This window comes from Electrona antarctica, assembly GCF_951216825.1.
Source record: "Electrona antarctica genome assembly, chromosome: 4".
Classification (NCBI taxonomy): domain Eukaryota; kingdom Metazoa; phylum Chordata; class Actinopteri; order Myctophiformes; family Myctophidae; genus Electrona; species Electrona antarctica.
In genome coordinates this window covers 40903896-40917685 of record NC_136809.1, presented here as the reverse complement: position 1 = coordinate 40917685, position 13790 = coordinate 40903896, and the positions used below count along the sequence as shown (strand labels likewise).

The 13790-nt window shown below is 43.0% G+C and overlaps 2 protein-coding genes across 3 annotated transcripts in view; one reads left to right on the top strand and one right to left on the bottom strand.

Annotated features, from left to right (window-relative positions):
* lgsn (lengsin, lens protein with glutamine synthetase domain) overlaps positions 1-1682 on the top strand; it is a gene marked incomplete at both ends in the record, with an annotated part of 3252 nt that extends 1570 nt beyond the window's left edge. The window contains one exon of the mRNA XM_079498434.1: positions 483-1682. Within this exon, the coding sequence (XP_079354560.1) occupies positions 483-1682 (1200 nt within the window). The remainder of the gene's footprint in view (positions 1-482) is intronic.
* Positions 1683-2658: 976 nt separating this feature from the next.
* LOC306921668 (uncharacterized protein) lies at positions 2659-11796 on the bottom strand. Of its 2 annotated transcripts, none has more exons than XM_079498905.1 (5): positions 11664-11796; positions 10867-11357; positions 8591-8755; positions 6446-6570; positions 2659-5258 (listed from the first exon to the last, which is right to left on the bottom strand). In XM_079498905.1, the coding sequence occupies exons 2-5, from the start codon at positions 11308-11310 to the stop codon at positions 3161-3163; spliced, it is 2832 nt and encodes a 943-aa protein (XP_079355031.1). In that variant the 5' UTR covers positions 11311-11357; positions 11664-11796; the 3' UTR covers positions 2659-3160. The 2 variants fall into 2 exon arrangements, with proteins under 2 accessions (XP_079355031.1, XP_079355032.1); XM_079498906.1 differs by having other exon boundaries at positions 10867-11102.
* Positions 11797-13790: the final 1994 nt, after the last annotated feature.

Here is a 13790-nt window from a genome sequence, read left to right as displayed (position 1 = left end):
TATTACATCAATTACACATCCCACAAAGCATTGAATGAATTAAGTGTTTTGTTTGTTTTTGACACATTTCTGACCCAATAATATGATGTTCGATTGTAGGGAGTCTTTAAGTCTCCTACCAGAGACTCTGCTGGTCATCAAATGATTGGTTTAGGAATGCGACAAAAACAAATTAATTCAAGGGGAGTGTAATTGATAACTTGATACTCCTTTAAGTGTAAAAGTAGAACAAGTTTAAAACTTCAGATCGCAAACAGCTAGTAAAGATCAGAAATAAAACACCAAGACAAACAGATGAAACAAACATCCCTCAGTCCTTATGATCACATAATGAAGAAATACTGCTAGGTAAACAAAAGAGCCAGATGAAAAAGCACATTTTCTCTCAAGACAAGAATCTTCAGTGGAAGTATAGTAGAGAGGTATGGAAGCTGTAAGTGGGGGAAGTGACTTTAATGTTAAATCGATACATGCATCCACAGGAGAAAGCAGTCTATGGCGTGCCAATGCCAAGAAGCTACTTGGAGCTGACCTTGAGCCCTAAGAGCAATGAAGTGGACAATGCCAACGCTGCCAATTTCAGCACCGACGTGCTGCTGATCCCTGACCTGTCGACCTTCAGGATCCTACCCTGGGCCGAGCAGACCGCCCGGGTCATCTGTGACCCGTGCACGGTGGGCGGGAACCCACTACGGACTTCACCCCGTCTAATCGCCAAGCAGCTCTTGGGCCAGCTTCAGAGCCTGGGCTTCTCCTTGCACTCCTCCTTCACCTACGAATGCTGTGTCCTTGGGGCGCCGGACCGCATCGGCCCCAAGACCCTCATGTTCCCCGCCACCACCCTGCTCAGCAACCACGACCAGCCTTTCTTCCAGCAGCTGGTGGATGGCATGTACTGCATGGGAGCGGATGTGGACAGTTTCTCCTCGGGCAGCGGCCCTGGTCAAATGGAGATTAACCTGAGGCCAGAGTTTGGGATTGCGGCCGCCGACAGTGCCTTCACCTTCCGCACGGGCATCAAAGAGATGGCCCGCAAACACAGCTACATCGCCAGCTTCTTCACCGATGACGGCCTGTACAACGCCGGTGTGTTGTCCCACAGCCTGTGGGACGCCAACGGGAGGCGGAGTCTGTTCCACAGTCGGGACAAGGAAGGCGAGCTGTCAGACATTGGCTTTAAGTGGCTCGCTGGTCTCTTTACTCACTCTGCCGCCCTGAGCTGCCTGATGTCCCCAGGCCTCGGCTGCCGCAGTCACATGGCCAAGGCTGCCGTTAAAGACCCGAAACGAAGCATGCTGTACGCCACCTGTGGCTTCAACGAGAACAGCACCTCCTTCAACGTGAAATGTCATGGCGGGCGGGAGATGCACATCGACAACAAGCTGGGCTCGGCCATGGCAAACCCTTATGTGGTGTTGGCTGCCACCGTGGCCGCGGGTCTCGACGGTATTAAGCGTAACCTCACCGTCGAGGGTGTTTTAAACAAGGCATCCAGTCAGCAGAGACAGTATGCCATCCCCGCGAAGCTTGACGATGCCCTGGAGGCTTTGGGAGAGGACCACGTCATCCGCAGTGCCCTCGGAGAGCCTTTCGTGCAATACTTCATTGCGATGAAGAAATTTGAGATTGAGACACAAGAGCTGGATGATGAAAGGAACAAGTGTCTGGAGTATTTCATCTAGAAGCAGAAATGCAACCAATAGGGTGCTCCAGAAGAATGTTTTTAAAAGGGTGACAAAAGTTCCTTCTGACAAAAAATATCACTTGAAAATACAAGCTTTTACGTTTTTAATCAGCCTAAGGGATATACTAAATAAACTGACAGTGGAAAAACTGTGTGGTCTTTTGTTGATTACTAGTGCAGTAGCCACAGAGTGCTTGGAGGCCACTTTATATTATGTCAGTCATTCATGTCACACCAACCTGGGCGAGTTTGTGGATTTCATATGGACAATCGGCAGTGGTGGACTTAAGTACAGTTGTTTAGTTTTCCTTTTCTTTGCAAGCACATGACTTTCACTCTGCTACATTTAAAATAGAAATTTTTACTCAACTGTATTAATAGGAAGGGACTCTCCTAAACATACACAAATATATTATGAATTAACCGTTCAAACCCAATTACAATAGTGGAAATAGCCGATGTGACGCATTGTGACCTTGTAGCTCTGCTATTTTCACTATTGTAATTATTAAAACCGGGGCCAATGTGTGTAATCTGCAAAAGCGATAAAAATATGGAATAGCTTCAAAATGTGTATAGCACAATTTGCAAATTTAAGATAATATATAAAATGTATAATTAAATATAAAACCATATTATAATAAATATAAAAATATGTCATATTTACAAAAAATATAAAAATAAATATTGCCATGGTTTTGTTTCTACTGATGATTCTGCAAATGTTTTCTGTTTTATATACAATAGCTTAAAGTATAAAGGGTATATAGGCACTATAAGCTAAGGCTTCAGCATACACCTTTTGTATTAGTGCTGGTAAAATATTCCATTCACACACATATTCTTAAAGAGAGAGATGAAAGCATAATAATGTTTGAACTTTTGCACCTCACCATAAATCAAAATCTAGGTCTGTTATATTTTTACTCCAATGTTTACAAACATACCACGGGAAAAAAATCATTTCTGCATTGCTAAGTTTGTATTTTATTTATTTGTTGTTGTTGGGCTTTAGTATAGGCCTACAAATACAAATATACAATGTGTTGGCCTGCCTACAAAGACACCACCTCGTCTACTATCACATTGACCATGTTTGACCTAAATACAAAACAAACACCTCCCATATCTTCCATCATGTTTTAACAGTATAATGTCTTCCCTGAGGAGCTCTGAGCTGAGAATGTCAAACTCATAAAAGGACAAATTGCTGTAGCTAGCATATTACATACATGAAGGCAGTTGACTGACGTGACTTGTTTAAATGTGTGCCAGAAGTTATAGAACAAAATGTTGCTAAGGCATTTGCCCTGAACAAACTTCCATATGACTTTGAATTTCATTCACTGGCTTTTCAAGTAGCCTATGTACTTTTTTACTCAAGGCATGAAATACATTTTAAGTACTGTAATTATTACAAAATTGTCACCATTCATTTGCTACGTCCCCCCCGCCAAACGACTTTATAACTTATAGTTACTTGTTCTTGCCTATCAGATGACCAAATCGTTGCATGAATCGCCCCAGTTTGTTGTCAGCAGCTGTTTGTGTCTGATACATCGAACAGCTATTGACGGAATCAGCAGAAAGATCCCTTGCGCTGCTCACAATGGAGCTTCTGTCCTTTTCCGAGTTATACATGACTGTAGTCATTAATGGTTTGTCTGGGGGCTTCCTCTCAGTGCCGAGGAAATGCTCAAATCGACTGTATGCTTTCAGCCTTCTGGGTTCTGGGACAGATGAACCCCCTCCATCCAAAGTGACTCTTGAGCCTCGTTCCTGATCCGATACAGCATTCATCTTTCTCCTGCTTGAGCGCTGAGCAGAGGACCGGTCCATCTTCTCCATGTCTGGTAAATCACTGATTGCATTTTGTGATCTGGAGAGACTTGCCGATTTATCTTTCGAAGGCGTTTTCTCTAAAGCAGGGGATTTTGCAACGGGAGATGCTGCTGAAATTGCCTTTTGTTTGGATCCTTTCTGTGATCTAACAGAGTTCTTCCTCTCCATTTTTTCCTCTTTCCGAGGTGATTTGTTTTCATCCGATGTTGAAAGCAGTGACTGTACTTTGGACCTCAGAGAGTTCATCCTCTGGAGTGCAGGCACAGAGCTCTTGGCATCAACCCTGTGATGTGAGCTCACAGACGTGTTGGATTCTGTCAAACTGGGTTTTGAAGCAGCCATGTCCTCATTGCATGCTGCTTGCTTTCCATCATCGAGGGCAGCTGAACCTGGGCTATGAATTAGACTCCCTCGAATTAAACTGTGATCCTTTGTCCCCCCAGACACCAAATTCACAGTTGGAATAGTTCTCTCTTCTTTGGGTGTTATTTGGTTTCGCCCCTTTTGAGCATCGGGACTCAAACTGCTTATAGCTAGCTTGTTTATCGAACCGTGACTTTCTCTTAATAAGCCATCCTTCTCTTCTGGGATTTCAAATAGAGACTCCATTGCTCTTGAATGCCTCACGTTGAAGGGTTTGAGTGAAGAGTCCTTGGATTTCATATCCAGATTACCTGCTGAAGTTGTCCTGGATAAAGGCTCTTGCCAGATTATTGCATCTGTAATGTCTTTCTGTGAAGCTGCTTTGAAAAGTGCTGGTGTGAATGGTTGCTCTCTTTCACTTCGACTCTCAATACCCTGGTTAACCTGTTGACCTATTGCTTTGACCCCTCCCCTATCTCCATAGTCAGCTGGTTTCATGCTGACACCAGACTGCATTGTCTGCTCCAATTCCGCCATACTTTTACTTTGGTCCAGATCTTGTAATAATGGCTTACCCTTAGATCTTTCCAGAGTTGCAATTGCAGAATAGAGTGACTCTTGGCTCTCCCGCGGACTGATGCACTCCTGCAGACTGAGTCTTTTCAGTCTAACGTCCTCCAACCTAGACTTGATGTCCAAAGACCGTCTAGTGATCAACTGTAATTGATTGTCGTTCAAGCCACCTTGACTTCCGTGTGGGGAAGCCACATCGTATGGCATGTCTGCGGGTGCATCGCTGTTAGTCATGTACGAGTTGATTTTCCACTTGTGGAGCGATGTCTCAGAGTTGAACGGAATCAGGTGCTGGTCGGAACCGTAGCGAGTCAGATGTTTTTGATGGAACTGATTAACCCTGGTTGTTAACAGTGGATCCTGGCGGGGCCCACACCTCTCAGGTGCCCCAAGAGCCCTCCCTTCTCTCATGAGCTGAGATGTGGCGTTCAACCTCTGCAGGTCGCCGGCGTAACTGTGCCCCCTCACCATGTCAGGGTGATGAGTCATGTGCAGCCTGTCCTGCATGCTCAGACCCCGGGTCAACGGCCCACCATTAAACCCATTGTCTTTGGCACTCCTTAATCCATGCGTTACTCTGGATCTCATGTGGAGCCGGTGGAGGGAATGCTGGCTGGAAGTAGGGCTCTGCAGAAACAGCGGCTCTCTCACGGGATGCTCAGGTGGCCTGTTCCTTGGCAGTGGAACAGAGGAACGAGCGAACAGGCGGCGAAACTCCTCGTCATAGGAGTCCACCAGCTGCCCTGTGATCACCAGCACCATGCTCATGTTGATCTTCTCAAAGGACCACATGAAGCTGGAAGGAGAAGACAGTAAAAGGAAGTTAAGCAATGCTCACAGTTTCCAGAGCGACTCACCAAAATGCACTTTTACCCCATTTTGGACTGAGGCAGATTCTAAAAACGCCTTCTAAATCCTGACCTTATACGTTTTCTGAAAAAATTCAAATATTTATATAGCAGCATCATTTCTTTTGAATACTGTATACATACTGTACAGAACCCCAAGAGGGGTTCCTGTCCAGAAGGGTTAGAACACCAAGAGGGGTTCCCGCCCAGAATGGGTTACTTTACTAAAGGAGCATTCAGTGATTTGGAAAACCCTCCCGGTCTGCCCCGGTAACAAGATGTGCACATGCACACACTACAGTGGGGGGACACGCAACAGGCACACCAAGGCCCACCCCACTCGATCATGATTGGCGGAAGGCCCCTCCTGATTGGATGAAGGTTGGGCCATTTAGCCAAAAATGAAATCTAAGGTCTTTTGACCCCAGGGGTTAACTGGGGACAGGGAGGAACTCCTTATATGGTCAGCACACTCTATAGTAGGGTGGATTATCACAACAAAACAAAAAAATAAGTGATATTTGAATTAAGTGAAATCACTGAATATACCTTTAAAGGACCGTCCATTTTCCCCATATTGCTTAATGTTTTTGATATTACGTTTAGTTACATTATATTCTTATTCACGATGTCATGTTTTCAATCAGTCAATTTATGTTATGTCTTCTGGGGGCAAGCTGAAGCCATACAAGAAGAGTACAAGTCTGTGTGTGTCTTTCTGCAGCTATAATCTCCTAAATCACCACTGCAGCAATATTGTGGATACTGCCAGTATTAAGGAAGTAAATCCACAAATATTAGTGAAATCATTATATCAAATCCACTGTCCTGCCAATCTTCCATATTTGGGCAAGACTAACATTATCAATATGACTATAATATCGTCATGACGTCAGATCTGTAGATCAGCTATTTTCACACCAAATGTTTGTATCCCCAGAATTGAGAAGCCTATGAAGAATAGTGTTCATTCATGTGTTTAACTCTCCAATAGTACTGTACTGTACTGTACTGTACTGTACTGTACTGTACTGTACTGTACTGTACTGTACTGTACTGTACTGTACTGTACTGTACTGTACTGTACTGTACTGTGTTCTGTTCTCATAAACTATCTGGATAATAACTGACTGACCTGTACGTTCCATACAGAACTGTTTTGCAGTCAACGAGCATGAACTTCTGCTCTAAAGCTCCGTGGAATTTAGCCCCAGATCGGCATTGATACTGCTGTCCTCGTACGGTTCGAACCCGGATGTTCTGGTTGAGAAACAGATGAGAATCCCAGATTTAGTGATACAGTACCAAACGTCTACACACTTGCACATGCACGCACGCATGCACACACTCACACACACGCACAGACACACAATCACACACACACACACGCACGCACGCAGGCACGCAGGCACACACTCACACACACACACGCACAGACACACACTCACGCACGCGCACGCACACATGCACGCACGCATGCACGCACGCATGTACAAATACATGTTTGTATTACTATACTTGTGAGGACATCAACATTTTAGGACAGCGATTTTATGAATGCCAATTAACAGGTAGGAACACTGGTCCGCACAATTATAGTAATACCATAGTAACACGCACGCACACACACACACACACACACACACACACACAGACAGACACGTATCACACATCACACCCTTTGTGGTCGCAGACAAGATCTAACATGCATCCATGTTTGTCACTTCTGTCACTTTGACATTGTAGCCTTGTAAACGATCCCGGTCGTGTGAATTCACATAATCATGTGTCTTCTGCAGACCAGTCTGGGCGGTCTACAGAGGACACATGATAATGTGAATTCATATGACCGGGTTCATTTAACAGGTAGGAACACTCACAATTATAGTAAATACCATAGTAACACGCACGCACGCACGCACGCACGCACGCACGCACGCACGCACGCACGCACGCACGCACACACACACACACACACACACACACACACACACACACACACACAGACATGTATCACACATAACACCCTTTGTGGTCGCAGACAAGATCTAACATGCATCCATGTGCTAGGGAAAACATGTAAGTTGGTTACAGACGATTATACACCAAAACCATTATAAGTGTTTCATGTAGCTAAAACTCTCCCACAACAGTTTATCTAGGTGCTGGTTTAACAGGAACATCCAGGCTTGTTGATGAATGCTTCCCAGTAATCCTGTGCGTTACCGTGGAGTAAATGTCAGACATAATCCATTAATGCTTCTGCCATCAGAATGAAGGTCACGCTGGTAGGCCTACAGCACAACATCCTCACATGGATCAAATCCTCAGTGTTCATATAACTCTGACCCTAATGGATCTGTTAGAAAAACACTTAAACCCCACGCGTTGTTGAGCGTATCATTTCTGTTTTCGCTCTACAATACATGTTTTCGCTGAAAATAGCAGATCAACAAACTCACAACGCCACACGTTGCGGCACCTTGTGAGCTTGCCAATCTGCTATTTTATAGCTGCGACGGTTTTCCCAGATATGCTGGGGTTATAAAGGGATATTTAATTTCAGTTTAGGCTCATTTTAACATCTACTCTGGCTTTTGTGAGTACCCCAGACAGTTTTTGAGTTGCTCCATTCAGTATTTAGATATATGGTATTAATTTGATCAGACCTTCCTATACAAATCCACTGTAACTTCAAACTCTATTGATATTGTCATTCTAATATGTGAGGGGGGCGTGTTTTTTTCAATTACTTGTTTCATTTCATTTTGGAGGGAAAAATACAATAAGAAATTAAATAAAATGAACACTTTCCCTCCCTAACATGACTTACACAAGTTAATTGATTGTAGAATAGCTTCCCTCCCAATAACAAGTTACACAAGTTATGTTTTCATTGTTTAATTTGCGTTAGAATACGTTTTAAGACATACAGGGTTTCCATTGGACAGAGTGGGATAGGTGACGTGCTTTGATGACGTCATCGCAACATTGAGTGTTTTTCATGAATGTATCATGGATGGTTAAAATGGAGTCAGATAAAAATGAATATCAAATATCTAAATACTGAACCGAGCAACTAAAGAAACTCTGAGTAGACGTTAAAATGACCCAAAACTGAACTTGAAAGCGAAATATCCCTTTAAGCGGGAGAATTGAACTCAATATTTATTTGTATAACTGTGTCTTTCTGCCTGATTTTATGGAATATATACACACAAATAAAAGATGAAAGAATTAAATTATTCAGCTAATAAAGGTAGATTTGATGTGGCATTACCTTCAGGTCTTGGATCCTCACACCCAGCCTCTCTGACATGTTCAAAAAGCTGTTGGATTGGAAGTAATCCAGAAGTATGTAGACAACCACTCCTCTGAGCGCTGCCGTTACAATCTCCTTGAATATATCCACATCAGTGAAGACGTCCATGGCTACAGCAATAAGCTGTCAATGAAATGGACATAGGCTCGTTAGAAAGGCATGAGATGGCCTGGGCCATGGCTCAGTGGTCCAGGCACCTTGGCTGGTAATCCAGTCTGGCAGTGTGCCGCGGGTTCGACTCCCGATCCCGACGGCCTTTACTGCATGTCTTCCCCCCATCTCTCTCCCCATTTCAGCCTACTGTCTGTCCCTCCATAAAAAATATAAAATAAAGGCGAAAGCCACAAAAAAAAAATTCTATATATATATATATATATATATAAAAAAAAAAGAAAGGCATGAGATGGGTTTACTGAAGATTGGCAATGCAAAATGCCTTCTGGCTAAAAAAAACAAGTGTACTGTAGGCGTATAATTGTTTTTGAAAAGTCAATACACTTTGTGGTCAATCCAAATCACGTGGACACTTTGGGCCCTATTATGCGTGTCTTAAGTACCAGGTCTTATGACTTAACTTAAGACCTGGAGGCGTGGTCAATGCTGTTTGGCCACTCAGAATAGCCAAATGGCATTGATCACGCCTCCAGGTCTTAAGTTAAGTAATAAGACCTGGTATTTAAGACATGCATAATAGGGCCCTTTAAGTTTTAGGGCCCTATTTTTCAATATTTTGAGTGGCCAAACAGCATTGGCCAAACCTCCAGGTCTTTAGTTACGGTAATCATAAGACCTGACATGCTAAATAGGGCCCTTAAACTCTTCTGGGATAATTTTATACGAGACAGCAAGATGACACCAATGTGGTGTCAAACGACATGTTCTGAAGGTTATTAAACACACAGAGAATATTGTTGCTGTCAGGCAGAAACCTCTTATCTTCATATTGAATCTAACCTACTTGATCATACTACAGCACAATCACACAAAAGCATCAAAAGTAGCAGATCCACAAGATCAAGACGCGCAAATCGATGCGTTTCAAGCTTGTAGATCTGCCATTTTTAAATTTGAATCCTGAAAAATAACAGTTTTGGACATATGAGGCTTCCACCCGACAGAGACGATTATATACCATTGCATGAGCCATAATTCATGACCAGCAGATGTGTGAGTCATAATAACAGATGTCAGCAAGATGGGATAGGAACAGATATTAAACCATGGTGTTCTACAAAGCAGATGACAGTTGATTTGAACAGTGACATCCTGTATCCTGTATGTGGCATGCAGTATCTTGATAAAGGATGGCACATAGCTTCAGAGACACATATCTATAATGAATACACAGCTTAAGAGTAATCAAGCATATTTATAGGATTATGAACAGATACTGGAGTCTGGGATGTGGGCCAAGCCAGGGCATATTACAGTAGCACTACAATGATCTACTCTTGTTGCATTCTTGTTTTATTGTGTTTATATCTTATATATATGCTCTTGTGGATAAACGATATATATATATATATATTTTTAAACGTTTTCAAATGGCTGAAATGTATTAAGGGTTGTATGTCTACAAATCTACAAAGTAACTATAAACTAAAGTTTTCAAATAAGTGTAGTGGAGTACAATATTTGGTTCTGAGATATAGTGGAGTAGACATAAAAATAGACATGAAAACTGGAAATACTCTAGTAAAGTATAGAAATACCTCAAAATTGCACTTAAGCACAGTAGCCTACTTGAGTAAATGTACTTGTTTTTATGTCATTCGGTCATTCCATGCAAGCCAAAGACAATTTTCCACTTTTTTCAATTTGTGTTTAGATCTAAATTATTAGGTAAAGACCGGGCATGTACAGTATGTCAGCAACAATGTGAATTATTTCCACTTGTTCAGTGGAAAAGCGAATCACAGCAGCTGTAAGCTGAGATTCATACCCATTCAAGCTGAGACAAGTCAGGCACTTTACTTTTAGACTGGCATTAATCTTCTCCACGAAGGATTTACGTAGCATTCATTGTCTGTCTGTCTCGAGGGGGAAAATCTTATAACGTTGTTGGTGAAAAGTCCAGAACATTTATCATCCTTGATGTTTGTGATTTGGATATGGCATAATGTATCATTTTGCTATACGGCACATCATCTCTATAGGCCTATTGCACTGGCCTTTGGGTACTTCTTAATCCTGACCACATTTTACCATGCAATAACGACAAACATTGTCCTCACCTGCTTTGCCTCCTGAATCTGCTTACGAGCAACTTCTTTGATGGTCGGCGTGTTTTGCCTCGGCGGGTGAAACAGCAGGCTGATGTTGGTGTCCAAGTTGTCAAGCGTGACCTGTGGCCAGCCCAGGTCCAGGTCAGGCACCTCCTCATCCGAGTCGGTTGGGAAGTAGGTCGATGAGCTGCCCTTCTCTGCTGTGTGCTTTGCCTCCGACGAGTCGTCCTCTGAAACCGGTAGCTCTGCATTTTCCAAAATGAATGATATTTCTTCTTCTGAAAGAAAGGCGCCTATTTGCTCGGCTTTGACAAACTCCTCGTAGGCGTCCCTGCCTCCGCAGAGCAGGGCATAAATGGCCAGTCGATAAGCCTCCTTGTAGTGGGGCTGTACGTACAGTGGGGCCACACTGTCCTGCTGCAGGGAGGACAAGCAGGACGGGTTGGACTCCATTGTTACCCACAGGGGATCTCTGGGCCTCAAACTGGTTTGTTCTTTACCTTCAAAGGAGCAAGTCATGCAAATTTGATTGGGCAACGTTACATGTTCGAACATATGTTCATGCATTTAGGCTATGTTAAACGCTTAACAGATGAGTCACACACTGAACCCGAAAGGAGACTTAAGGACACATCAACAGTAACCTATGAATTGGAATAGAAAAATGGAATACAAATCATGTACCCTATGTGACTGTAGTTAAGTACTGATATGAAATAACCCCTGCTGGCTGTGAACTAGGTTACCTGTCCTGAACTGCCTGTAAAGAAAATAAATAGTTATTTTCATTAAATAAGGTTACTTACTTCATGGTTGTTGAACGGCTGCTTGTCCCGGAGACAATCACACAAAACTCATGCTGATACAGGCATACAGAAACACAGCAAAGTATTCATTCTTGGCAGCTGTACTAGTGTGTGCACAATGTAAAAGCTAGCAGTCAGTCAGTGATGGGTGCGGAAACAAACAGCCTGTTGTACCTGAACCAGACCCTACCTGCTGTGTGAGTTACACCCACTCACCTGAGGCAACTCTGTTTCGCTGCAAACATTTTCTGTTTGAGTAACCAAACGGACAAAGAGAGCTTTTATCTCTGCTGACTGCTTTCAATACAACATTTGAATAGAGAATATGGACAGATCTGACACAATTCATATAGTAGGCTACATAATGCTACTCAATGTTCTCGAAGAGTAGCGTTATGCAATCAATGTCAATAATGGAGTATTCGAAGTACATTTACTTGAGTATTGTACTCATTGTACATCTTTCGAGTATCTGTACTTTACTTTAGAATTCATCTTTTTTGTGATACATACTGTGATACTTTTGCCCCATTTCAAATATAGTGAAAATAACAGATCTACATGCTCACAACATGTGCGCTTGTAGATCTGTTATTTTCACTATAATGAATATACTTTTTTAAATGTCAAAATTGGAATACAGCAAATGCATTGTTCAAAAGTAACGTCATTTCAACTTTTGAAAAGTATTTTATTTTAAAGCAAGTTCTACGGTACTTTAACTCAGGTACAAATTTGACAGAGCAACTTTTAGTTGAGTTATTGCCTAAGGCAAACAGAAACTAAAAACCAGGTTTTCAAACATAAACATCAAATCGGACAACACTCTCATCACTGACAACCTTGATGTGGCCAACTACTTGAATATCTTCTTTACAAACATAGCAACAACTCTGGTTAACAAACTGCCCTCCCACTCTGGGCTCTTTGGTGTAGAGCACATTACAACCTTCTACAGAAACCTAGGTGTTTGTAAAGACGATTTTAAACTAGTTATGGTAACAACTGATGAGGTAATTAAGAAACTGAGTGTCCCCCAAGATTTCAAACTGGCCAAAGTAACCCCCTTGCACAAGAAAGGGAGTAAATTAGACCCCGGCAACTACCGCCCTATTTCTATTCTTAGTTCCATCTCGAAAGTGATGGAAAAAATAGTCTATGAACAGGTTGAAAAGTATCTTGCCACTAATAAATTATTGTACGAGTTCCAATCTGGCTTCAGAACATCCCACTCCACTGACACATGCCTTCTCTATTTGAGCGACCACATCAAACAAGAGGTGGACGCTGGCAAATACTGCGGCATGGTCATGCTGGACCTCCAAAAGGCTTTTGACACCGTGAACCACTCCATACTGGTTAGCACATCAGTGAGCTGGATGCAATCCTACCTGGAGGGGAGAGAACAGATGGTGGAAGTGAACGGAACACTGTCCCCCCCCCTCCCAGTGAGCTGTGGCGTTCCACAAGGAAGCATACTAGGGCCTCTACTGTTCCTAATATATGTAAACGACATGACTTCAGCTTGTGACTGCAACTTGTTCCTGTTTGCAGATGACTCAGCACTGCTGGTCTCGGACAGGGACAAACTGCAGGTTGAAAATGCCCTCGGCTCTGAACTCGGTAGAATCTGCACCTGGCTCGCTGATAACAAACTATCTTTACACCTGGGAAAAACTGAATCCATTCTCTTTGGCTCTATTAGTAATCTCAGCAAGGCAAATGGCTTCTTGGTTAGAGTGGGTGACAATGTTATCACACGTAAAGATGAAATTACCTACCTAGGTTCCATCCTGGAGGCTAATCTTTCCGGTGATAAAATGGCCACCAACGTAATCAAAAAGGTCAACCATAGAACAAGATTCCTTTACAGGATCTCCTCACTGGTCAACAAAAACACCTTGAAGACCTTAACAGGAGCCCTTGTACAGGGTTTCTTTGACTATGCATGCACCTCCTGGTACCACAGCACCTTAAAACCAGGCTCCAGACTTCCCAAAACAAACTGGTCAGGCTCCTACTTGACCTAGCCCCCCGAACCCACCTCACCCCTGCCCACTTCGACAGGCTGGAATGGCTTAGGGTCGACGACAGAGTACAGCATCTTGCAATGGGTCTGGTCCACAA